The sequence below is a fragment of the Staurois parvus genome, unplaced genomic scaffold, assembly GCF_062004578.1.
Source record: "Staurois parvus isolate SC_StPar_1 unplaced genomic scaffold, SC_StPar_1.0 ptg000696l, whole genome shotgun sequence".
Lineage (NCBI taxonomy): Eukaryota > Metazoa > Chordata > Amphibia > Anura > Ranidae > Staurois > Staurois parvus.
This window is the reverse complement of record NW_028318492.1, coordinates 10,370,923-10,398,271: the sequence shown is the minus strand read 5'-3', so window position 1 is coordinate 10,398,271 and position 27,349 is coordinate 10,370,923. Positions and strand designations below refer to the sequence as shown.

The window sequence follows — 27,349 nt, the reverse complement described above, 5'->3', positions numbered from 1 at the left end:
AAAGTATGGCTGCAGCTACTGGTAAATACAAATTTAAGACCTGGATCACAGATGATTGCAGATGTGACTTAGGTTGAACTGAATCACCTGACAATGGAAATAACATTGCTTCCAATGGTGCCTGTTCCACCAATGCAGCGCAGCTGCAATGCAACTGTGGGAAGGGTACTGTGCTACTTTGGTGCAATTCAGTGTGATTTTGTGGTCCTTAGACTTCAATGGAAGTGCATCAAAATCACACCTACATGCATTTTTTTTATGCATTTTTGTATTTGATTTGTGCTGGTTGTTAGGAGCAGACACTCCTTGACCAGATGCAGACCCACCTGGCAAAGCACCTTGTCCCCATGTTGGCGAAGACTAGAGCCTCTTCCCCACAACCCTGGCCAGCTGGTTGTGGGGGTGCAGGGGGGTAGCGTATTGGAATTTGGAAATCCCCTTTAACATTGGAGCCCGCGGCCCCTCCACGTGAATGAGTATGGGGTACATAGTACCTCTGCTCATTCACACAAAAAAAAAGTCAAAAGTAAAACAAAAAAAAGTTTTTGACCTTATTTACTAATATAAATAAATATGTAAAGCCATAGTCAATCACCGACCCGACCCACAAGAAAAAAAGACAAAAAACCAAAACACATGGCCCACCAAACACAACCGTTCCTGTTGCTTGACACTCGCCAAATGACAGTGCCGCTTCCATATTTTACTAAGCTACCCCCTGCACCCCGCAACCACCGGGCCAGGGGTGTGGGGAGAGGCCCTTGTATTTGTTAACATAGGGACAAGGTGCTTTGTAAAGTATGGTATGGTATGGGGGGGATGGGTGCTCTCTTGTCCTGTTCTTTCCTGGCATGCCGAACTGAATACTTGGATAAGGGTCTGGTATGGATTTTGGGAAGGGGGCCCACTTTTTGTTCTGCAGCAAAGTGCCCCTATAATCCGTGCCAGATTGAAGGGCCTGGTAAGGATTAGGGGGACTGCACACTTTTTTTTTTATTATTGCTTATGCTGGCTCTTTTGTTTACATTCTGCTGATAGCAGGGATGACACATCACTGTTAGGATGCCAGTGGGTGCTGGCTCTATAACAACCAATGACTCATCCCTGCTGACAATAGACATGCATTCAAAAACACATATCAAAAACACACTGCAACTGCAAAATCGCACTGCACTAGTGTGAAAAGTGGTCTACAGCATTTGTAAATATAGTCTTATTACGCTCAGGACTAAAATCATTTTTATAAAGTGTTTGTTTCTTTATGATAATATAAATATTAGTTTTTATATTTTTACCACCTCTAGGCCTTCTTTTATGCTGCTCCCTTTCACTGCTACTCCCTTCTTTATTCCAGGAGGCCTTTATATTTTCATAAATGCATAAAACCTTGCTATACAAAACTACCAGATTTTCAACGTTTATACAGTGAACTACATTGGTACCTATACCCCTTACTATTCTAATCTCCATAATCACTTTTGATATTCTAGTATATGTTTTGTATCTTCTCTACATGTCTGTGTGTATATTAGGATGTTCAGTTTCCTCCCCAATTCAAAAAAAATACTGCTGAATTGCCTGGATTCCTTCCAATTTGCCCAATTGTGTATTTATGCGTGGTAAATACTTTCTGTACAGAACAAGGAATATTGAATTTAAACTATTCTATAAAGTGTTGCAGAATATGTTGGCACTTTATAAACAGTCAATGAATATATATGAATATATATATATATATATATATATATATATATATATATATATATATATATATATATACATATACATATATCTTTCCTTTCTACTTTTAGACTAATTTATTTAGAGCATGTTTTTCATTCCCAGGGTTTCAATATAGTATTTTTAGCATCTATATGTTCCATCTCTGTACAGTGATGCAGAATATGTACTTCAAAAGAGTTGTTTATCTTTGTTTTATCAGGATTTGAAATGCAAAGAAAATATCTGCAATTCATTGAACTGTGCGGTAGTTTAGAAAAACAAACTTGAACAACTCTATACATATAAAATAAATAGAACAGATATTTTAGGCCCCTGTAGCTTATCAAATAAAATAAAACCCAAGTTTGGCCATAAAAACGAATGGAAAACAAGATTAAAAAATTTGTAGAGTTAAGACTACAGAATGTTGGGGTGCTGTGGCTCTGTAGCTTACGTATGTATTTGCAAATGTGTGCTGTTTATAACGCATACTATTAGACAGGTTAATTTGGTTTGTTTGCAATCTGGCTGGTAAGTTGAACGTGGAACTTATATCTTTTGTTGTTTGACAAACAAGAATAAAATACTACACTTACAGCTGTCCTCATCCTGCCAATACCAATATATTAACAACTTTTAAAAAACAAACGTATAACAATGTTGTTAATACATTGGATAATATAGTATTAGCATTTTTTTTTTAAAATTAAGATTTTTAAGATGAAGACTAGTAAAAACATAAAAAAGGTACTTGAAAACCTGTAAAGGAAAATTTCTGCCTTAACAATTCTTTATCTTGCAGTACAGTACAGGACTGAAAGTCAGACCATGGGTTATATACTGCCAGTTTCAGGTGACTGGACACTAGCAAAAGCATTGCAGGAAACATCCCCAGTGCACCCTCATACAAACCAAGCAACCCTGTGGGAGTTCAGTATTGTAGCAAACAAAGTGGGACAAAGGGAAAGGACCCATATCCTGTACCCCAAAATATGGAATTTACAAGCAAATCAAAATTCCCATTATCCTAATCACACAGTACAGGACAAGAAATCAGACCATGGGACATCCCCAAGCGATAAACTGAGGGATGGGCAACAACAAGGCAAACAGCAGCAAACAAACTACCAAAAAACCCCAAAATAAACAATAACAAAAAAAGCAGAGTCCACAGACCTGAATACTCGGCAGCGTGATGCACTTTGTGATTGAAGCTTGCATTAGCAGAGACCTGAACATCCAACCTGGTAAAACCAGGTGGCAGTCTCGCAAACCTGTGAAACAGATGCCTGATGCTGAAAGGCCCAAGAATCACCGACAGATCAGGTGAAATGGGCCCTGATAGGGGAGGGTGGAACCCGTTCCCTAATGTCGCAAGCCCTGGAAATGAGAAGCCTGAGCCACCTAGCAATGGCAGAAGAAAAGGTAACATGTCCATTCTTGGGACCTTTAGAAACCACAAAAAGATGTTGCAACAATGTAGACCATAACCGCTCTGACCACGTCTAGGTAGGGGAATGAATTCTCATGTGCATTCAGGAGCAGGACATAGGGAAGGGAGGACAACATCCTCACTGAGATGAAAGAAAGACTATCACCATGGGGAAGACGATGGATCCAGGTCTCAGGACCATCTTGTCTGTATACAAGAAAAAACAAAAGGCCCCTTACATAATAGCTGCCATCTTGGGAGATATGCCTAAGAGAGGTAATGGCCATCTTACGCATAAGATTCCCCAAATGGGATATCCTGAATTGGTTCAAAGGGAGGTTTCTGAAGAGCCGAAAATATCATATTAACCACGTCAATACCACTGTAAGTATATATATACTGAGGTGGTTAAACCGGGATCATGGTTAAGGCTACAACCATGATAATGATGCAGTTTTCTTCAGAAGGCAATTCCCTACCATGTAAAAGTGATCTGAGCAGCTATACACCACACATGTGAGATAATTACTGTGAGTGAGAGCAATAATTCTAGCACCATACCTCCTGTGTAGCTCCAAACTAGTAACCTGTAAAGGCTTTTGAAGCGTTGCCTATGGCAATTTTTAGGTACCGTATTTGCTGTTCTATGCACAGTTTTAACCTGTTCACTGCCAGGTCCATACGTCATACGGATCTGACAGCAGGTGGGTTTTATATACACTCCCGGTGGCTGATTGTGTGTACATCTGACAAGCAGACTCCTGTCTATCAGATGGAAGCATTCTGGTGGCTGCGGTGCCGCCTGATTGCTTCCACACACACCCCCCGGTAATGTGCGTCCCTGCCTCCCATCGGCAGGCCTGGCACAGCGGGTGCCGCCAGGTAGAGGGGAGGAAGCAGAGCAGACACATGTCCGCTTCTACGTCCCTTCTTATTGCTGACCCAGAAGCTATGTGTAAAACATCCGGGCCCCCATGTCAGGGCCCCAGCCAGTATGGCCAGGAAAGAATCTAATGCAGTGCAATCTACACTGCATTAGATTCAGTGGAGACACACAGGGTTTTTTCAGGCTCTGGATGTTTCAATATAGAGAACCTGACACCAAAAATAATCACATAGGGGTCTTTGTCCCCTATGTGTTGAAAAAAAAAAAGCTAAGTAAAATAATTTTTTTTTTTTAAATTGAAAAAAATGTAAGTTACACTGAAGCACATAACCCCTTCACTACACCCCACAAAGGACATGTATAAACGTAAATGAAGCCCCCCCACATATGCACATGCATGAATTTTAAATGCATGAGATGGGGGTGCCTATGCGTAAAAACATTGACTACGATACACTTATTATAGATCTCTGCAAAACACCAATATTTCTAGCACAAGACCTCCTCTGTAATGCCAAACTGATTACCTATAGGGGACTTTTAAAGCATTACCTATGGAAAATATAGAGTACTGAAGTGTGTTCCAATTTCATGGGTACATGCAAATTTAAAGTTTGGTTTACTCAGTACAACCTCATTTTTTATATTTTACCAAAAAATTGGGTAACTTATTGCATTTGTGTGCCCTAAAATTAACCTTAGTGTAATTTTTTAATGAAATTTAGTGTTTCCTAGACCTTTGCGGTAATATTGTGTGGCATAAATAAATTGCATCTAACACCACCACTGTATTCTCTAGGGCGTCCGCTTTCAGAAACTTTTTAATGTTTTGGAAGTTTAAAAAATAATTTCAGCCCGGAAGATTGCATGAACAGGTGTTCAAAAAATGCAAAAACAGCCCTGGTAGCGAAGGTTAAAGAGTGACATGCTTGGCATCCATTTACTTGGCATAACGTCTTTTTTTTATAATGATGTGTTTGTGTGAAATAAAATTCATTAAAAGTGTATTTTTTCCTGAAAATTTGCATTTGATTTAACTGCTGTGCAAAAATTGCAACAACCAGGGCAGGGTTTCTCAACCAGGGTTCCATGGAAGAACCTAGGGTTCTTCCAAAGGTTGTTAGGAGCTCTTTGAGATATTTTTGCCTCTCCGATAAGTTCCCACTGACAATATTGATCTTTTTGCTATTTGTATGTATGACCAAAAATGTAAGGAGCATTCTTCCCACTGACCAGCACAATAATGTATCATGAGCTGAAGATATAGTCTTTTTTTTTTTCTAGCAGGGGTTAACTTAAATCAGAAAGGTATTACAAGGGTCCCTCTGTGTTTAAAAGGTTAAGAAAGGCCTCTGCTTAAAAAAAAATAAAAAATTATATATATATATATATATATATATATATATATATATATATATATATATATATATATAAAATGTTTGGGGGTTCAAAGTAATTTTCTAGCAAAAAATGCTGATTTTCACATCTACAGTCAGGTCCATAAATATTGGGACATTGACACAATTCTAACATTTTTGGCTCTATACACCACCACAATGGATTTGAAATGAAACGAACAAGATGTGCTTTAACTGCAGACTGTCAGCTTTAATTTGAGGGTATTTACATCCAAATCAGGTGAACGGTGTTGGAATTACAACAGTTTGCATATGTGCCTCCCACTTGTTAAGGGACCAAAAGTGATGGGACAATTGGCTTCTCAGCTGTTCCATGGCCAGGTGTGTTATTCCCTCATTATCCCAATTACAATGAGCAGATAAAAGGTCCAGAGTTCATTTCAAGTGTGCTATTTGCATTTTGAATCTGTTGCTGTCAACTTTCAAGATGAGATCCAAAGAGCTGTCACTATCAATGAAGCAAGCCATCATTAGGCTGAAAAAACAAAACAAACCCATCAGAGAGATAGCAAAAACATTAGGCATGGCCAAAACAACTGTTTGGAACATTCTTAAAAAGAAGGAACGCACCGGTGAACTCAGCAACACCAAAAGACCCAGAAGACCACAGAAAACAACTGTGGTGGATGACCGAAGAATTCTTTCCCTGGTGAAGAAAACACCCTTCACAAAAGTTGGCCAGATCAAGAACACTCTCCAGGAGGTAGGTGTATGTGTGTCAAAGTCAACAATAAGAGAAGACTTCACCAGAGTGAATACAGAGGGTTCACCACAAGATGTAAACCATTGGTGAGCCTCAAAAACAGAAAGGCCAGATTAGAGTTTGCCAAACGACATCTAAAAAAGCCTTCACAGTTCTAGAACAACATCCTATGGACAGATGAGACCAAGATCAACTTGTACCAGAGTGATGGGAAGAGAAGAGTATGGAGAAGGAAAGGAACTGCTCATGATCCTAAGCATACCACCTCATCAGTGAAGCATGGTGGTGGTGGTGTCATGGCGTGGGCATGTATGGCTGCCAATGGAACTGGTTCTCTTGTATTTATTGATGATGTGACTGCTGACAAAAGCAGCAGGATGAACTCTGAAGTGTTTCGGGCGATATCTGCTTATATTCAGCCAAATGCTTCAGAACTCATTCGATGCCGCTTCACAGTGCAGATGGACAATGACCCAAAGCCTACTGCAAAAGCAACCAAAGAGTTTTTTTAAGGGAAAGAAGTGGAATGTTATGCAATGGCCAAGTCAATCACCTGACCTGAATGCAATTGAGCATGCATTTCACTTGCTGAAGACAAAACTGAAAAGAAAATGCCCCAAGAACAAGCAGGAACTGAAGACAGTTGCAGTAGAGGCCTGGCATAGCATCACCAGGGATGAAACCCAGCGTCTGGTGATGTCTATGCGTTCCAGACTTCAGGCTGTAATTTACTGCACAGGATTTGCAACCAAGTATTAAAAAGTGAAAGTTTGATTTATGATTATTATTCTGTCCCATTACTTTTGGTCCCTTAACAAGTGGGAGGCACATATGCAAACTGTTGTAATTCCAACACCGTTCACCTGATTTAGATGTAAATACCCTCAAATTAAAGCCGACAGTCTGCAGTTAAAGCACATCGTTTGTTTCATTTCAAATCCATTGTGGTGGTGTATAGAGCCAAAAATGGTAGAATTATGTCGATGTCCCAATATTTATGGACCTGACTGTATATGAGAAATGTCAGAATTGGCCTGGGGGTCAAGCAGTTAAGATCACAGGAAGACATACGACTTTGGAGTGAGGGATTAACACGCGCAATTAACCACAGTTAATTTGTGTGTGCAAAGGAAAAGCCTTTCTAGAATTCACCAGCCGTTTACTGCCTATAGAAGTTTGTTTAGGATGAAGAGATTCTGTTGCTGCTAGGCAAAGGCTAATGTGCACCACATTAATAAGTGGGATCACAGTAAAAAGCATACAGCATGAAGCCTTAGCTTGTGCCTGAAAACGCAGGTAGTGAAAAATCCTCTGAAGGATCCTCTTCTGTGTCCAGCTCACCTTACTCAATATCTTCCTCAAAGATATTAGGAGGTTCAGGGTCATACACCTGAACAGATTTAGGTGATAGAGAAGAAGTTGTTCTAGAAGGGTGGAGAGTTTCACAAAGGCAGACATTGTTTCAGTGAAATCTGCCACCTGTTGCGTACCTGATAGGGAACATTAGAGAAAGGGAGCAGTGTCAATAGAAGACCTTGCTCTGCTGCAGGGGGACAGCTATCATTCTGAGCATGTCACTGCTGTCGGTTGCATGAGTGCTGTTAGCCCCTTTTTTCTCGGTTATTCTGTGCCTTGTTGTGCCATTGCTAAGTGAGGGGATCCACTGTGGGATATTGTGCCTGTGTGGGTTTCCTCCCACACTCCAAAGACATGCTGGAAGGTTAATTGGCTCCTGTCTAAATTGTCCCTAGTATGTATGAATGTAAGTTAGGGACCTTAGATTGTACACCCCTTGAGGATTAGGGACTGATGTGAATGTACAATATATATATGTGAAGCGCTGCGTAAATTGATGGCGCTATATAAGTACCTGAAATAAATAAATGGATGCAGAAAGAGGGCATTAGCATGTCTGGTAAAGGAACCACAATAACCCAGATGCTGACTTTTGTCCTGGGGCTGGGTCTCTACAGACAGCAGACGTGCTTTCTTTCAATCTCGAAAGAAATGGGAGGTGGAAAAGATGCAGTCAAAAGGCATAGTGCAGAAAGACACCAGCGGAAATGATGTATGGCAAAAACACTCAAAATTAAAAAATTTAAACATTATGATAACATTATCTAACACCAATATAGTAGAAACATAATAAAGTGACTAAAACCCCACATGTATAAATAGGACACCCGTCATGAAGGAAATTAAAGGAAATCCTGTCTACTCATGCAGTGCCAGGACAAGGGTGAAGATGACAAACTATGCCCCCCCACTCTGGGTTTGGGCCAATAGTGGTGAAAGGTCTGTAATGTTTGTAACATTCACTGAAATAGTACTTACGACGGTGTTGCACTGCAGCAAACTAAAAAGTTTAAAATTGATGCACATGTATGGGGCAGTCGTCAGTTGTGTCACTGGAAGGAAAAATGTCCGTGACGAGAAGTTACTTGAAGGGAAAAACATTCTTGCATTGGTGGTGTCGATGGAAGGAAATATGTCTCAGCAGTGGTGATGTCCCTTGGGAAAATTGTCCCTGCATCTGTGGAGTCACTGAAAGGGAAAAACGTCCCTGTGTTGATGGTATCACTGGGAGGAAAATATGCTGCTATGTAGTTGGTGTCAGTCTGAGGATGACCGATTCGCATCTATGTCAGTGGGATGAAGGAGGGGAGGGTGCATGGAAATAAAGGGAGAAAGAGGGGCTGAAAGGTTTAAGGGCTTGTTCAAACATGTTTAAGAAATTCTATAAGAACAGCGCCAAAAAAAAATCTTACAAAATAAACAAACTATAAAAGCTGCAAACCTAACCCAAAAAACATAATTAAGATAAACATAGGAATGCACTTATGGAATACTCATAATGTTTCACTGTAAATAAATCAGAAAAAATGTCCATCACATCATAAAATAAAAAATATATATCAATAAAAACTAATAAAAAATGAAAAAATGTGTGTCCAAATAATTGTGTAAATAAAGTCCAAAGAGAAATTCGTGATAAACATACATCAATGTGAAAATCCGTGTGAAAATCACCGTGACTGAATCCATCACCAAATAAATTGAATAAACTCACCAGAGCTATATGCTGATCAAATTATAAACCGGCATAAGCGCTATTGCTCTGGGAGTGATGCTCTGTAGAAATTCAAAAATTGGTGGGAGCAATACTCTGCAGGAGGACACTCAGCACAAATGGAATCACTCATATGTATGGTCACTCATATGTATGGTCACCGTCTCTTCATATGGTAATAGCAGTACTCGGGAAATTAAGAGAGGAAATTCATGGTGCAGTATGTATAAAACCACATATTTTTTTATTAAAACAAGGTAATACACTCACAAACAAGGTGTCCCAGCCGATACCAGCAAAAACAGCATTCAGATAAAACCCAAGCGAACCCAGCTTGCCGCGGTTCGTGTACCTCCGACAGCCTCGGGAAACGTCTCTCAAGACGTTTCCCGAGGCTGTCGGCGGTACATGAGCCGCGGCAAACTGAGTTCGTTTGGGTTTTATTTGAACGCTGTTTTTGCTGGTATCGGCTGGGACACCTTGTTTGTGAGTGTATTACCTTGTTTTAAAAAAAATATGTGGTTTTATACGTACTGCACCATGAATTTCCTCTCTTAATTTCCCGAGTACTGCTATTACCATATGAAGAGACGGTGACCATACATATGAGTGATTCCAGTGATTACATATGAGTGTCCTCCTGCAGAGTATTGTTCCCAGACCATTTTTGAATTTCTACAGAGCATCGCTCCCAGAGCAATAGCGCTTATGCTGGTTTATAACTTGATCAGCATATAGCTCTGGTGAGTTTATTCAATTTATTTGGTGATGGATTCAGTCACGGTGATTTTGTTGAACACGGATTTTCACATTGATTTATGATTATCACAAATTTCTTTTTGGACTTTATTTACACAATTATTTGGACACACATTTTTTCATTTTTTATTAGTTTTTATTGATATATATTTTTTATTTTATGATGTGATGGACATTTTTCTGATTCATTTACAGTGTGAAACATTATATGAGTATTCCATAAGTGCATTCCTATGTTTATCTTATTTGTTCAGACATGTGGCTATCATTGCTGATGTTTGACAGGTAGTGAGGGGGGCAAATGTTGCTACCCGTTTTAACCCTGAAAATGCAGACCTACCGTGCTTGTGCATGCCATTTTAATTTTGCCATGTGCACAGCCCTGAGTGGCAGCATCTTCTTACTCAGGTGGGCAGATGGGGCACAAAGTGAAGTGACCTGCTTTTACGTCCCTACCCACCCACCTGTGTGAATGAGCCATAAGCCATTGCTTACACTTGTGGTCAGGATGGGTGTTGTAAAAACAGGTGGTTGAGCTATAGCTTTACTGTCACCATCCCTTTACGCTACAAAGGCAGCCGTATCAGGGTATGAAAATTATCCATTCGTCATGTTTCGTGGGCAATACTGCCCACTGAACATGACCCATTTAAGTACAGTCAATGTAATCATGGCAGAATTCACTAAAGACCTGTGTTAAGCTTGATAAAGACTGTGGGTGATAACATTTGAATTAGAATCTATAAAAACAAAAAAAACTCAGGCTAGGTTCACACCTACAGGTGTGACTGGGTGTGCATGTGTGTTTTGCTCAATGAGCCGCCTTCAAGAAATGTGGTAGTCCATGACCCTTTTCTAAAAAAGTTCTGCACCAAACGTTGCGGCACAATGTGGCTCACTATAGGTGAAAATGTATGTTAGCAGATGTGTGGGGGTGCAATTAACGGCACAGACGTGCATATACTAAAGCAATGTGTTTCTGTGTTTGTCAGGAAAACCACAAGTTCCTGACATACAAAAGATGTGAACCTAGCCCGATTGGGGAGAGGTTACAAAGATGTGGCATACAGGACTTTAATGTGCTTCCATAAAAACCTACAGTCTAATAGAATTAAATGGAAGCACACATACAATTGCAATGCAGTCAAAACACAGCTCACCAGTGTAAACCCACTATTTGGGATAAGAAAAGAGTGAATAGATGAGGTGGCTGCAGGAGTAAGAGTATGTGTTAATGAACAGCAGAGTGCCAAGAATCAGCTAGGTTGCATGACGGGGACAGGACAGTTGGAAGAGATAAAAGCAAACTGGGATGAGAGGGTGTCAGAAAGAGCACCCAGAGCTGAGGCTGGAGGCTACAAGATGTGTATAGTGCAGATTTATGGAGAGGGAGTGGAGGTAGGAGAAGACGAAGGGAACAATGAACAGGTGAGAGGAGCAAGGAGGATCGGTGCTGACTTAATGTACGATTGTGCAGGAAAGGTAGACAGAGATATAGACAAGGTTGGAGGTGAGATGAGCTGGACAAAATGAGAATGACAGAGGAAAAAAAGTGAAGTGGCCCGAGAAAGGAGAGAAAGTTGAGGGCAGGGGCAGACTGACAACTCATGGTGCCCCCAGGCAATAGGGGATCATGGGGCCCCTGTGTCCTTGCCCAAACTCGAAAAAAGCCTATGAAAAAGGTACTAGGGGCATCTCATGGGGCCCCCTACTGACCCAGTGCCCGAGTTTCCAAATGGTCAGTCCGCCCCTGGTTGAGGGCAAGAGTGCAGCTTGCTGGAAGAGAATGATTAATAGCTGAATAGCAAAGATAAGGCAGAGTTGAAGTGGCTGCAACGAAGAAGTCAGGGAATCAGTACATTGTGCAGTGAATATAAGGCACGGACACTCATGTCAGTGAGAAAGAAGTGAGCGAAGCTTCAAGTGCACCCCCCTTACCACAGATTGGGACGCCCAGGGCAAGTGTCCCTTATGCCCACCCATTGCCCTGGCCCTGTATACATGCTGCAAGATCCCATACAGCACAAAATTTCACCCCTCGCATTGGGCATTGCACCTAAGGGGTCTTTGGGGTCTGGGTGCCATAGAAAATGCTAGTGATCCATGAGGCAATAAGCAGCTAGATTTTGATAGAACTGTCAGCCAAAATAGTAAATAAAATAAAAAAAGAATGGTTTAGAAAACTTTCTGTAAGAGATGTCGATCACCTAAAGACACCACGGAGTGGGTGGATTTTATAAGGATGTATTGAGGCTGCTCCAAGCAAAGCATTTGCCATCGTCCATTAAGGTAGTGTCATATAAACCATGATCTATGGCTTCCTATCCTGTGTCCTGTACAATTAACATAACAGGTTACATAAGGACATATTCATACATATTTATTTAAAAGGCACCTGTCAAGATAGATATAGAAAAGATTCCATATATTGACTTGTTGTTAAAGGTACATGTTCCAGGCCTATCATCTTCATTCTTCCTTCACAATTTGACGCCTGATATGTACAAACTTGTTTTGGGCCAATGACTTAATAAGCAGTGATGGAAGGGTAGAGATAATAGTCATGAATGAAAGTCAGCTATGGTAGCTCTCCTATTTCTATCCTTAGAGATTCCAGTTAACATTTCCCAGAACTTGAGATACTGCCTTTTGCGTTGTTAGTTCAACCTATCGTATTACATAAGATAGTAGTAGTTTGTCACATTCAACCACACTTGTTTTGTAATACAGTTACAATCCAGCTGAATGCAACTAATTACTACTAGCTATACCATGACCTGGATAAAAATAACAGACTTTCTGTATTACACTAACAGCCATTTCAGGCAGGTTGAAGCACAGTAGACACATGCTGCTGTTTACATTAGCTTGATTATTGATAGTCCTCTGTGCACAGTAGAATGTTGCCCCATATAATGTTGCAGTTAGTGATTTATGCCAAATGCCCATTTTTCCTGAAAAGTCCACTTTGAATAAAATTAGCATTTTAGATTCTTGCTATACCTTAATATTTGTGGATAGATTTGCTACTTTGATGCTGTGTTTTATGCAGGTGTACGTATTACTGCATAATTTCTAAACACATCAGCTTGTTTCCTACAGCCAAGATACATTCCACAAAGAATGAAAAGTTTTAACGGAAAAAAAGAAAAAAAAAAAAAAAGCAGAACTGGGAGGAGGGAAATGACAACAGTATTTGCAGGTCCAGTAGAGTGTACTCACGTCTCCATGTTGTCTCCTTCTAGGACAGTCTGAACAGGCAGATAACCCATCCTTGGGTGCTTAGCAAAGTATCGTTTTGTCCTGAATTTATTCTTTAAAACCTTTGCAAAGTCACGTACATCTTCTCCAGATGTAGTCTGAAAGTAGACAAATACATTTCTTTGTGAAAGTGAGACTTAATAGCATGAATTAAAAAGTAAGGTGAAAAGCGTGGTTTTGCCTTGAGAAGGATACAGAAGCTGTGAAGTAATGGTGTCAAAAAGAAAACGCATCCATCAATGGCTTTAAAATTCAGCTAAGCATTCTCTTCGAGAGAATCGGCACTCAGGTATTAAATGTTTTACAGGAAAGTATTTGGCAACTGCTTTTATTTTGTGGCTTACAATGAGATTTAGCATTTCTTAGTTCCTTCTATTTTGCTTTTAAGTTCAAAGCTAAACTCAGTCAGGGACTGAGGTTTATGGAAGCCAAAAACATCAACCAAAACAAAGAGCTTGGCAACTACATTTTTTCTTTAGCTATTCATGTCACATTCAGCGAAGAAAGGTTCATTCATGTTAATAGCTGCACAAGCTCTTTTAGGCAAACATACTATAGTTTAATGTGAATGATTTAAAACCTACAGTACAGGATTTTAAATGTACTGTAATGTAAATGTTTTACATGGTAGAATTCAAGAGTTGTAATGCTAGGTAGTAAAAGCCACAAGTCCACAGCTATTTTGTGAGCCAACCAAAAAGCATTGCAAGGCACACTGATAGATTCAGTACTTATAGTAGAACTATAGGCAAATATTTTTTTTCTCCTTTTGGATAGAGTTGGGGAGGGTTACAACCTCTGTCAGTTTATTTTGTGATATCTGTGTTTGATTTGGGAGATTTACCTTCACTTAGTGTCCCATAGCGAAATTAAGGGAATCCCTTGGTGCCCCCTAGGTCACCAGAACTAGTGCCTACTCTATCACTGGGGACAACCCAAAATGTGGGATTTACTTTAACTTTCAATGATAATGGTAAACATAACAAATAGAGAGGATAAATGGGGGCAGAGGTAGCAATAATAAATTAATAGGTGTTCTAATCCATCTCCAGTCTTTCCAAAAACAAAGTTTTGCTTTTAAGTGATTCTAAAGCCTCAAGGTTTTTTAGCTTAATGCAGGCTTTGCATTTAAAAAAACAAAACAAAAACCAACACCATTTGTACAACAAAATCCCCCCCGCCCCCCCTTATACTTTCCTAAGCTCGATCACAAACCAGCGCTGTGCATGAGAGCAGCGGCTCACTCCTTTCTCTCCCTCCTCACAGGGCAGATTGATAGCCAATGGCTCCCGCTGCTGTTAATTGGGGTACAGAGGCAGCCAAAGTGCATGCCCCTCTACGCAGTGTAGCAGAGTCAATTATTTTTAAGGACACTGTTGGGTTCACAGCAAATGGCCTCCTAATATGATACTGCAGTTGGTGGAACCTGATGGGGAGCCAAGACACTATTTCCCCATCAAGCCTGTACTCATCTTGTAAGTGACAGTAGGCAGTGTAGGACTAGTGCCTGTAAATCCCCATCAGGTTCTGCCCCGCAGTCCCTCCCCCTTCCCAATCCCTGTGTACAACAGGTACATTAATCTGTCGCCCACACCGACATTTATCGTGTGGAGGCGCACTGGTGTCGTAAAGGGTCTTTGACACTCTTTATGAATTCCAGGGAATGTGTATAAACAAAAAAAAGACAACAAACTGCAGTCAATTAAAAAGTAAGAATTCACATTAGTGTTATATATTAAATTAGAAGTACAGGCAAAATGTTTTTTTTTTTCATTTACAATAAAGAAGAGAGTTATAACGACTGAAAGATTTATTTTAGCCATTTGCTGCCTGTTGGGGAGATTTCCCTTTACTTCCTGTCCCAAAGCCAAAACAGAAAGTAGGAGGAAATTCATGAAATTTAAGGGAATCTCTGGGGGCCCCCCCTAGGTCATCAGAACTAGTGTCCCCATTGAACGTTTTCCCCACTATTACTTTGGGATTTCCTTTTACTTTCAATGAGAATGGTAACCAGGACAAATAAAGAGGATGAATTTAACAGGGACACAGGTAGCAATAAAAACCTAGTTCTAATTACTCTCCACTCTGTACAAAACTAAAACAAACAAAAATGTTGCCTTTAGTGATACCTTAAGTGTGCCAACAATACCCAGTTGTTTTTTCAATCCTTATCATTGTTGGTATAATCCCTGCTTCATTATTAAGTGAGTCACTGATATAGAAACTAGTAAGTAGGTCAGGAATCCCACCTTTTCTGGTGTGAATAGATCAGTCAATAACTGAAAAATGTAAACATTTGTTCTCATGAGTAGGGGGAAACATGACAGTGCACTTGGCAACTATGTATAACCCTGAAATTGATCATAATACATGAATGAAAACCTTTGCATAAAATATTTTAACATTTTGTGTAATGTTATTCAAATCTTTTTCAAACAACAGATTATCATCCAGTTATGCGGGTCAGTACATTAGCAATTGACACTAAAGTACACCCCCTTCACACTAACCCTCCCTAATGTAAGCACCATACTGAAGACCAGATTTCCAGTGCTGTAAGATACCAAATCTGCCATTCACAGTATCAGGTAGACAGGTTCAATCAGTCTGGTGTAAACGGATTATTTGATTACTTTACAATTTTTTCATTGTTTCATAAGATTCATTTATATGATATGGGAACTTACAGGAGTGCAATATTCCACCATTGGATAGTGCATTTTGTGACCTTTTGCAACACGGCCGGAAAAGAAGCAGCTTTGGCAGATGTCATAGTTAAAGTGCTTTAAACTTCTGTACCTAAAATGGAAAATAAAACAAAATCATTGTAAACTTTTTTAGGTACTTTCAGCTCTACTGCCCCAAAATCAAAATCAAACTGATGCAGAAGTCGTGTTTGCACTAATGTTGACAGGCAATTTTGTCAAATCCAGCTATTTCCATTTAAAGGTAGTTACATGTATTCAAATGGAAAATAAAGCACCCAACAAAAAAGAAAGGCTGCATCTGACCTTTTGTTGCAGTTTAAACACACCTCAATAGAACAAGCTGCAAAAAAATGCAAAGCAGGTCAAAAGCAGACTCTGAATGGTCAGGTGTATTGTTCCAATAAAGTCAATTGGCTGAGCTATGTTTGACTTGCTTTTCAAATGCACATCAAATGCAGGAAAAGAATGCCCAAATACAAGAGTGTGTCTCTACCACCTTAGTCAGAGATTTTACCTCTGCACCCCTTACATCCTTTAATTACTATATGTACACTAGTTACACTGACCACAGAACAGAAGCTCAGTTAAGCCTTCAATGCTCTATTGCTATTAACCAAAGACAATCTTGTGATGCCTTGAAAATCCCACCAACTACTTTTATGCTGCTAATGCCACTACTACAGCTTTTATGCTTGCTTTAAAGTGATCCAAAACTGATCCAAGATAGCGCTATTACACAAGCAAATCTGTAGCAGAGATTTGTAGCATATGGAAATATCTGTGATTATTTTCACTGTGCATTCATAGCTACAGTTGCTGCTATAGCTGGATACAATACAGACAGTCCCTGAGTTACAAACATCTGACTCATACTTGAGAACGGAGGCAGCGTGATGTCATGTTGGTCCCAGAAACCGCAGGACAGCCATCTTGTTGCTCACCGCATGCTGCTACTTACTGTCCAACAGACCCATCAGGAATCACACATCACTGCATGGCCAGTTAACCCTTCCCTATGCTATCCAAAACTTAAAAACAATTCTTTGGCTGGAGTTACACCTAAAAAATTTACCTGTTCCAACTTGCATACAAATTCAATTTAAGAACAAACCTACAAAACCTATCTTGTTCGTAACCTGGGGACAGCCTGTACTGCTCTATGCAACTGCATTGTGACATTCATTGGATAACATGAATAACTGTGGAAGAGATTCTGTAGCTAGGTCCAATCACTCAGCAACTGAGTTGTACCTGTTGCTACAAATTTGCTTGTGTGTGAGTTTTTTTTTTATTTTACACTTTTTATATATCTTTTATTAAATTTTTCATTACAAAAACACAATCCTATAACATTTACTTCTAAAGTACAAGCAATTATCCTAAATCTCCCATCCCAACCTCCCCTCTTCCCACATTCCCACTCTCCACACAACCAACCCCAGTCCATATCTCTGCAACAATCCAGTTCATGTCTATACCCTGTCTCCTCAATTCTCTCTTCCTACTCCTTTTTCCTGTTATTCTTTCTTTCCCTCCAACCTCTCTTTTCCATTTTCCTATTTGCTACGGTCATACAAGAGATTCCCTTTAAAACTCCTTCCACGGATCAGATCACTGGGCCACCCACTACTTCCATATATTTTCCGAATGTCTTGAAGTCAAACCACCTCCCCCATTCCTTTCTAAATTTTTCTATTTTACCTATGTCTATATGGTATAACTCCTCCATCTTGTTTATATTGTCCACCTTCTCTAACCAGTCCCTCATTGTTGGAGGCTACTGTACCTGCCAAAATTTGGGAATAAGCCCTTTAGCAGCGCTAATTAGATGGTATAATACACTATTTTTATACTGCTTCACCGGTACATCTGACCTATAGAATAAACACACCCACGGATCCTTCTGTATGATTGAGCCCAATATCTCTTGTATAAATTCGATTATATCTTGTCAATACCCCTGTATTTTTGGACAATCCCACCATATATGAGCCATTATTCCCTTAGCTCCACATTCCCTCCAACAAAGCGGTGAGACTTCTATTCATTGTCTATGTGCAACACTCGGTGTCAAATACCATCTCGCTAAACATTTATAATTCATTTCAACTGTGTTCATATTCATCACCCCATGTGTTAATTTAAACATTTTATTCTTCTGTGATTCATTCATTTTTGTTCTCAGTTCCCTTCCCAAATTCCCTAAGAACAGAGGAGGACCTGCCCCCCTCAATTCAGTAAAGATCTTAGATGTTTTGGAGTCATACAACATCTTTTCGAACAGGAGCATGTCCTCTGCCATCCTCAGGGGTTGGGGGAACTTCAAAACAAAATGTCTTAATTGGTAATATCTCAATTCATCTAATGCTACAAATATCTCTTTTTTACTCTTTAAAGCTTGAAAAGTGCCCAACTCCCCCTTAACTACTATATCCCCCAAGCGTGCATCTACATCCTTAAACCATTTCCCGGAAATATTATCCTTCCCCGAAGTGAAAAAATCAGTACCCATCAGGGGAATCAACAGTGAGTTATACTTCCAATCCATTTGTTTGTGTAATCCATCCCATACTCTTAACACCACCTGTGTAAGTGTATTACTAGTCTCCTCCATAATACAAAACTTTTGGGGTATTCAAATAATTCTCTCTAATCGTGTGTTACTTAAAGTGCCTTCTATTTTCACCCAACTCTTCCCCTGTGAGTTGTGTGTCCAGTCTACAATTTGTGACAGTATCGCCGCAGTGTAATAATTCTCAATATCAGGCAAATTTAATCCTCCTTTATCTTTCTTATTACACAGAAGTTCATACCTAATTCTCGGATTCTTATTAGCCCATATATACTTAAGTATTAATCTTTTTAATATCACAAATAAGGATTTTGGAATGTGGACTGGGAGCATTATGACATTTATATAGGATTTGTGGGACTATTACCATCCTAACCAAAGTTATACGCCCGATCCAAGAGACCCTTCCCTTTAAAAGTCTTCTCAACTTTTATCAATGGGATATAGTTCACCCGATACATATATTTTTTTAAAGAAGTGGTCAATTTTACTCCTAGATAGCCAAAATCCTTTCCTTCATGAGAATGGAAAGTCCTTTTGTAAAGTCTGCATCTCCTTAGAATTAATATTCAAGATCTGATTTTATGGGGTTCATTTTCAAATTTGAAAGCTCTCTGTACTCTTACTTATTATAATAATAATAATAATACAGGACTTATATAGCGCCAACAGTTTGCTCAGCACTTTACATTATGGAGGGAGACAGTACAGTAACAATACAGTTCAATGCAAGAGGGATTAGATGGCCCTGCTCCTTGAAGCTTACAATCTAGGAGGGAGGGGATAGTGGTACAAGAGGTAATTTGCTGTGGGGGATGGAGTGGTAGGAGGAGTAGTGGATTCCAGTATTAGCTGGGGGCGGGGTAGGCTTCCGTGAAGAGATGGGTTTTCAAAGTGCGCCTAAAGGTGAGCAGAGTAGGCGTTAGCCTGATAGCTTGGGGTAGGGAATTCCAGAGGATGGGTGAAGCCCTTGAGAAATCCTGGAGACAAGCATGGGAGGAGGAGACAAGGGATCTAGAGAGTAGGAGGTCTTGCCAGCAGTGGAGAGTACGGTTTGGGTAGTATTTAGAGAAAAGGTCGGTGATGTAATTAGGGGCAGTGTTATGAACGTCTTTATACGTCAGTGTTAGTGTTTTGAATTTTATCCCTTGGGCAATTGGAAGCCAGTGGAGGGATTGGCAGAGAGGGGTGGCAGATATAGAGTGGTTAGTAAGATGAATGAGCCTGGCAGCAGCATTCATGATGGACTGTAGTGGGGATAGCCTGCGGTGAGGTAGGCCAGTGAGGAGGGAGTTACAGTAGTCAAGGCGTGATATAATAAGGGAGTGAATGAGTTGCTTAGTGGTTTCTGAGGTTAGGAACAGTCGTATCTTGGAGATCTTGCAGAGCTGAAGTCTACATGAGTTTGTCAGTGATTGGACCTGGGGCTGAAAGGACAGATTGGAGTCTAGGATTACATCTAGTACCCTGGCGTGAGGAGTGGCGCTGATAGTAGTGTTGTTGATCTTGATGAAGAAGTCGGGGGGGGCAAGGGAGGAATACTAGAAGCTCAGTTTTAGAAAGGTTGAGTTTGAGGAAGTGGAGTGACATCCAGTCCGATATGTCACTTAGTAGGCTAGTGATGCGATTGGAGACTGAGGGGGTGAGGTGAGGGGTAGAGAGATAGATTTGTGTGTGGTCGGCATAGAAATTAATAACCTCATTAAGTTAGGTAACGTTAATAGTGGGTTCACAATAAAAAACAGTATATCATCAGCATATGCCGCTACCTTATGCTCTATCTCACCTATCTTGATTCCTCAAATATCTACACTATTTCTTACCGTCGCCAGCAAAGGTTCCAAGGATAAAACAAATAAAACGGGGATAAGGGACATCCCTGCCTCGTACCATTGGACATCCTAAAAGGCTCAGAGAGAGACCCATTTACCTTAACTGCCACTGTCGGGCCATTATAGAGCTCTTTTATCCAGCCCATCATTCTAGTACCTATTTCCCATGCCTCTAGAGTATCTCTCATGAACCCCCAAGTCTACCCTGTCAAAAGCTTTTTCAGCGTCGATCAACAAAATAATTGTTGGTAATTTCTCTCTTTTTGCCTTCTGCAAGAGAAGCAATGTTCTTAAACCATTATCCCTCCCTTCCGTTCCTGGGACAAAGCCCACTTGATCTAAGAGTATACATTCAGGCATCAGCTCTTTTAACCTTGTAGCGAGCACCTTCGCAAACAGTTTTGTATCTGTATGTAGAAGTGATATAGGTCTCTAACTAGCACATTGTGAGCCATCTTTTCCTTCTTTTAAAATAATTGTTATATACGCTTGCAATGATTCTGCTCTTATTCCCATTCCCTCTCCTAAGACATATATATATACCAATGAGTCCAATTGTCTATGCACAATCATTATATAATCCTTGAATATGATCTATGCGCTAGAGAGAAGAAGGTATAATCTCTTTTTCTATGATGTTTCACACTTCATGTATCCATTAACTGGAATTCTTCATTTTTTACCTCCTCTTTTCTGCACATTCGATGACGCATCCATTCATGGGTCAAGGCAGAAATTAAAAAGTCTCCTGCCAAGATCAATATCCCCCTCTTAAACTCCATAATGTTCCCCAACACTCCATACAGAAATATTCTGGATTTTGATTCGGGCCATAAATATTGACAAAAGGTGTAGGTTTGTCCCCTTATTTTCCCTCTTAAGCATAGGAACCGGCCCTCAGGGTCCACCAATCTCTCCTCCACATAAAAAACCCACATTTTTTGAGAACCTGATCGCTACTCCTTTAGCTCTCTTTATTAGCGAGTCCGCTTAGTACCATGTTGGGTAGTACCTCGAGTATAGTTTAATATTAGAGGTGTGATCTAGTTCTGGGTAAATTTATTTAAAAACCACAACAGACTGTTTAGAAAACTATATATAAGAGGTACTCAAGACACATGCCAAGGGCAACTTGAGGTAAGAACATGCACATATTGGCATTATAAGGAACATATATTATTAAGGCTGCAAGACACATCATGGCATCAATTAGAAGTACCTTTCTACATTTTGCTTTCCTATCTAAAGATATCGCTACTAGCTGTCAGTCAAGCAAATATAAACAATGAACCCTCTAGAGGAACTGTACTTGTAAAATCATTGTACATCACCTAGTAAAATTTACTACCTGTGGCTGAAAAGCCCTTTTCAACCATTCTACTTTATGGAGCATTTCATACTCGTCTGCAGAGAACAATTCTATTTAGTATTTTAACACAGCAGAGGTGCTCACAATGGTTTTTGTCTGTAAAATACTCTGAGTGAATAAAACTGCAATTTTCTCTCAGGGGTAGTAATCATTTCACAGTCTATTGGATAAATGTATTTTGTATGAATTCTACTGAGATATTTGCAAACTGTACGGCTGAATCTTTGGTGCTGGCAAGCTAACTTTGATTTTGTGTGTATATTCTTTCAGAAACTTATTGTGCTGAATTACCCAATGATGCTATCAACAGGACAAAAATATATCTAAATGTTTATTTAACATAATTATATAATATTCTTTAAATGGGGCAATTTATCATTATATTACAATTATATTTAGGAGTTGTATGATGCCACCATATTCAATAGCGTTTTGCAAAACTCTGAACAATTCACAACAGAACCTGTGGACAAAGAACCATATAATTTAATATCCATTGTATAGTTTTAGAAGTGTGGATAGGTTTGTTTGAAGCCAGCAAGCTAATATGTTTTAAAATGTGAGCAAATCCACACATGCACACATGGTCTTATGTAGTGTCACTGGTAGGCACTGAACCAAAGGCACCATATACTGCCATGCAAACGCATTGAAATGAACTCTAGGAAAAATACTTCTCAACAAGTGGGCTTTCTAATGTGTCACAAAGCTAATAAATGCCCTTTCTGATCCTAAAATGTGTGCGCAAGGTGAGCTTTACCCTTGGTAGTAGTGACTCCATCAAAAGCTTTTATGTAGAGCTAAGCTATGGTAGGGCTTCCCTCCTGGCTAACTAGGTCATTCCCTGATCATGCAGGTGCCCTTAGGAAACCAATTTTCTCATGATTACACCTCTGCATGCATTAGATCAGTAAAGTTCATGAATGTTTTGGAGTTCAAACAAGGGGAGTGGGGGAAGGATACCATGGTATGTGTTGTTTTTCCTTTAGTGTCATAAAACCCCTTTCACTCACTGCAGATTGAAAATGTTTGTAGAAGAGTTGTAAAAGCAAGCCTTTGAAAGTCCTAGAGATGTATGGTCTCTAGAACACCATAAAATGCTGCAATTTTTCTGAGATTCTGCTCCAGTAAGTTTCAAGGATGCTCCTAAATTTTTTTTTTCATACAGCCTCTGGAACCCTGCACTCCTCAAAGCTATTGCTGATGGATTAAAAACTTTCAACCATTCCTAAAAGTTAATTCAGCTAGTTGCAGTACAACCACCAGGAATTAATGCACACGGAGGCATCAAAATTAGTAACTTTCTAACTGTACTACTTGATTGCAGCTATAGATGGACTACGCAGATCTGAATTCAGCTATGATTTTGCATGTCCTATACAACGCCTTTCTAAAATGATTTGCCCACAGCTCAGCTTTAACCACAACCAATTTGCTATATATACTTTTATATTTTAATACCAAGTACAAAGGGATGTCCATCAACTATATTATTCAAGCAGGCAGATTACTAGCATAATTAGTGTGCACCATTCCACTAAAAAAAAACTATATTTGCTATTTTCAGGGCTCTGGCAGAGCTTCAAGTATATTCACTTTGATGGATGGCAAGGGGGATGAACTATAAGGAAATGTTTTTTCTGAATTGTCCGTAACAGGGTAAAAAAAGGAAGCAAGATTAGTGGTTTCTAACAGCCTGTCCAAATTAAAAATATAGCACTGAAGTGTAAACACTGAATAAGAACATTTAGAGGGATTATCAAATTAGGCATGATGCGTACAATAGTAAGGAGGGAAGACAAGGGGCCACACTCACATTAAGTTCAACTGCACATGTAGTGTATATGTAATCTAAGTTCCGGACATAGTGTATGTTCATTCCATATTAAGGTGATAACAATAAAAATTACTTCTCTCTGACATTTGGTTGACCTGTTCACAAATCTCAGGACCTCTGTAATATATTGGGTTTGGCAGTCAGAGATAATATTGCCTATGAAGAATAATGGTCTCTGTGGTGGATTTTTTATACAGTACACTAGTAGTGATTAGACTAAAGAAGCACTTTAGAAAAGGAACTTCTGGTAAGGACTGTACCCAGGGCTAGTCTGATATTCTTCACAAATATGACTGACGTGACTAAATATGTAGCTGCATAACTATATCTTACCTGAAACCAATAATGGGACATTCCTTACAGATATTACACTTGGCTTGATGTTTGGCAGTTTCAGCAGCAGCAACTCTATGAAGCACCGGTAGCCAAACCATCGACTGTGGCTCCAACCTCATCCAGTCCAGAAACAGGGCTGCCTCAATTTCTGGTTTATTGTTGGCCTGTAAAAATATGTTTAAAGCACAAATGCTTTTAGTTTAAAAAACAAAATACACCTAAGAAAAATAAAATGTTTTAAAAAAGTCACAATAAAATTCAAAACACACATGAAGACATTTGTATTGTATATCAGAACATGGGTCAACAACAAAAAAAACAAAACAAAACACTGCATAATACTGTTCATAAATAAAAGGCAAAAAATATCTGGTGCAAAATCTTTAGTCTTTAATGCAGCACTTAAGAGTGGCACAGTAGAGACACAAGTAGCAGATTCAATTTCCTGAGAGCCAACATTCCCCAGAAGGTCATAAAAAATAGGTTTATGAGGAACACTACTGAAAAAAACAATGTATCCAACTCACAGTATCTGGAATAAAATCATCCAGAGAGTGCTTTCCATCAGCTTGGACGCTGCATTCTGAGCAGGTCCCATTTTGTGACAGCTGTTTACATGAGAAGTTACAATGCTCTACATTTACCACTCATTTAATGCCATGTGCTGGTGGCTAGATTATATTCTTCTCTCTATTGATGATTTTAAAACAAGAGCCTGCGAGTTGGGTACTTTATTTAGTGATTCTCAAACACAAATTTCTAGAGTGCAGGAACCTCCATTATTGCGGTTTCCAATTAAAAATATATGGTCACATGATCACAACCAGTCCTTAAAATGGTTGTAAAGGCAGGTTTTTTTTTTATGCATCTTATGCAGCCCCCAGCCCCCCTAAATACTTACCTGAGCCCAATCTTGATCTAGCAATGTACATGAGAGCAGCAGCTCACTCGGCTCTCTCTCCTCATTGGACAGGGAGGCAGCAGAGGGAGTCATTGACTCCTGCTACTGGCATTCACAGCCAGTAAGGAGAGAGAGGGGAACAGGGCTGAGCAGCACTCTGCATGTCAATGGACATTCAGAGCTGGCTTGGAAGCGAGCATGCATGAGTGCGTGCACCCATAGCAAGCAGCTTACTCTGCTTACTCTGGGTAAACTCAGCATGAAGGAGGGGTCAGGAGCGCCAGAGGGGAACCCGAAAAGAGGAGGATTGGGGCTGCTTTGAACCACTGCACAAAGCAGATAAGTATGACATGCTAATTATTTTTCAAATAATAAAAATTTAGAAGTGATTAACCCTTTGGGAGTATCTGACCAAAAATGACATTTCTGTTGTACAGGATGCCTAAAATCTGACTTTGAGCAGACTTCTGGGAAAAATCAATGAACCAATCATACAAGCAGGAAATTACATTTGTGGGGGTGTTCTGTACACCAATGGTGCACTGCATTGAATTTTACCAAACATTACAGCGCTACAGATTGAAAAGTAAAGTTACTTTTTAATACCAATTACAATATGGCTTGTGAAGCAAGTGAATACGCTATATTTTGTATTATCTGCCATTTCATTTTCCACAAAAGTGAAGCTATCCTTTAACTTCTAGCCACATCTTGGCAATTCAATAATGTATTGTGGTATTGACAGCTGAATGTTATATGTACATGTATTTTTAAGTGCTTTAGTTTTTACCCGCACATATGTAGCCTAATATATTCCAACATAATCACATTCTTTAACTCCTTCGTAATGTGAAGAAAAAAAAGCAACAGGATTACCTTTGACCTTTACCAGATCTACAGCACTACTTAAAGGAAAAAAAAAAAAAAAAAAGATAGGACTGGATACCCTTGTCTATATGATAGCATACATGCAGCATGCTTATAATTCTTGATGAAATGGAAAGATTTTGATCAGTAGCTTTCGTCTGAATGCACACTGCTTCAATACATTCTCTAATAACTTGGGGAAACAATTATAGGCATTTGGTAGTGCAGGCAGAGGACTAGGGCATCAGTGAATGGAATTAATTATGACAATCTTTCCTTGTGACCTTGTAAATATCTTTTTTTTCCCCCTGTGATGCAGGTATCAGAATTAGACATTTCTGTCAATAGGAGCCTGAAATGTCTGCAGAATCCCACGCAAATAACAGAATTAAAAAAATTTTAATTCAAGTGCACAATACTAGCAGGAAATATGCTGTAACACATTTACACACACCTCATCTACGTCCCTGCTTTGTAAATGCAAACATTTATTTGGGTACCAAAATGACAGATATTAAACCCCTAAATAGGGTTTGCAGAAAAAAACAACAGCTTGCTGTGCCTTATCTGGACTTTTCACTTTGATGAGTAACTATAACAATTGTCTTTTGCACATATATGCAATAAAAGTTAATATGACAGCTGCCATGGACTGTGACAGTAAAAGTTGACTGGTAATTTTACTACATGCATTTTGGTAAAAAGTAATGTTTTCAATTTATATACAGTGTGACATGTTTATATAAAGTTTATTTACTTTTGTTTAATTATGGTTTATTTAAACATCCATATAGCTACTTTACAAAATCGGATTTGCTAGAAATTCCTAACAAAAAACAAATCCCATCAAACAAGGTGTATCAATGATACAATTCTACATTGTGCTTTAATTATCATAAGGACAATGCAAAGAAACAAATCCTAAATTTAAAATCTTAGATGACATATCTGCTACGCCATGCTGTCTTTTCAGCTACAGACGGTGTAATATTACAATATTAGGTTAAAACATATATGATATCATAAGCGGAGTTCTCATTACAGGGAGAGCAGTCAGTCAAAGGAGGTAGTAAATTTCAGACATTTATGTTAAGCACAAGTTCCTCACCTTAAATGTGGTCTATAATATGGACTATATATATCTGTCAACAACTGTATGAAGGCTAGCTAATATGCTGATTGAATCTGAAAGAAACAGAACAACTAGTCCTTTCCACTTCTGAAGGAAGCAGAAGGCAATTTAGGGAGGGGATGATTGCTGTGCTCAATAGTAATAGCTTGAATTATTTTAGCTGACAGTGAACAATTAGTGATCTAGCTGGCACCAAGAAAGCACCAAAAGTGTGGCAATGGAGCATGTGAAATTGCATTAAGCAGCTGGTACAGCATTCACCACCTAGGGCTCTTGTTTAATAAAAACTGGCACTTCATGTAGTAGATAAAATTGCCAAGGAAACACATGTATTTAGCATTGCTTTAAAGATGGCATAATTTCTGCTTGATTCATTTAGAGAAGAACCAAAATACATCTTTGTTTTGGAGCAGTACTGTGATATTTTACACATTTTTTACTTTTTAGACAAGTGCAGTAGTTTTTGATATCACATTTTTTAAATAAAAGTGGCATGTTAAAAACTAAAGCCAGCCACAGATGGATTGAAATTCAGCTGGTTCCG

General features: G+C 39.3%; 1 protein-coding gene across 1 annotated transcript in view; it reads right to left on the bottom strand.

Annotated features, from left to right (window-relative positions):
- The window catches only part of DMD (dystrophin), a 2,676,943-nt gene that overhangs the window by 74,431 nt on the left and 2,575,163 nt on the right, over positions 1-27,349 (bottom strand). Inside the window, exons 67-69 of the mRNA XM_089653005.1 lie at positions 23,903-24,069; positions 15,939-16,050; positions 13,213-13,349 (exon numbers count right to left, since the gene is read on the bottom strand). Of these exons, the coding sequence (XP_089509131.1) occupies positions 13,213-13,349; positions 15,939-16,050; positions 23,903-24,069 (416 nt within the window). The remainder of the gene's footprint in view (positions 1-13,212; positions 13,350-15,938; positions 16,051-23,902; positions 24,070-27,349) is intronic.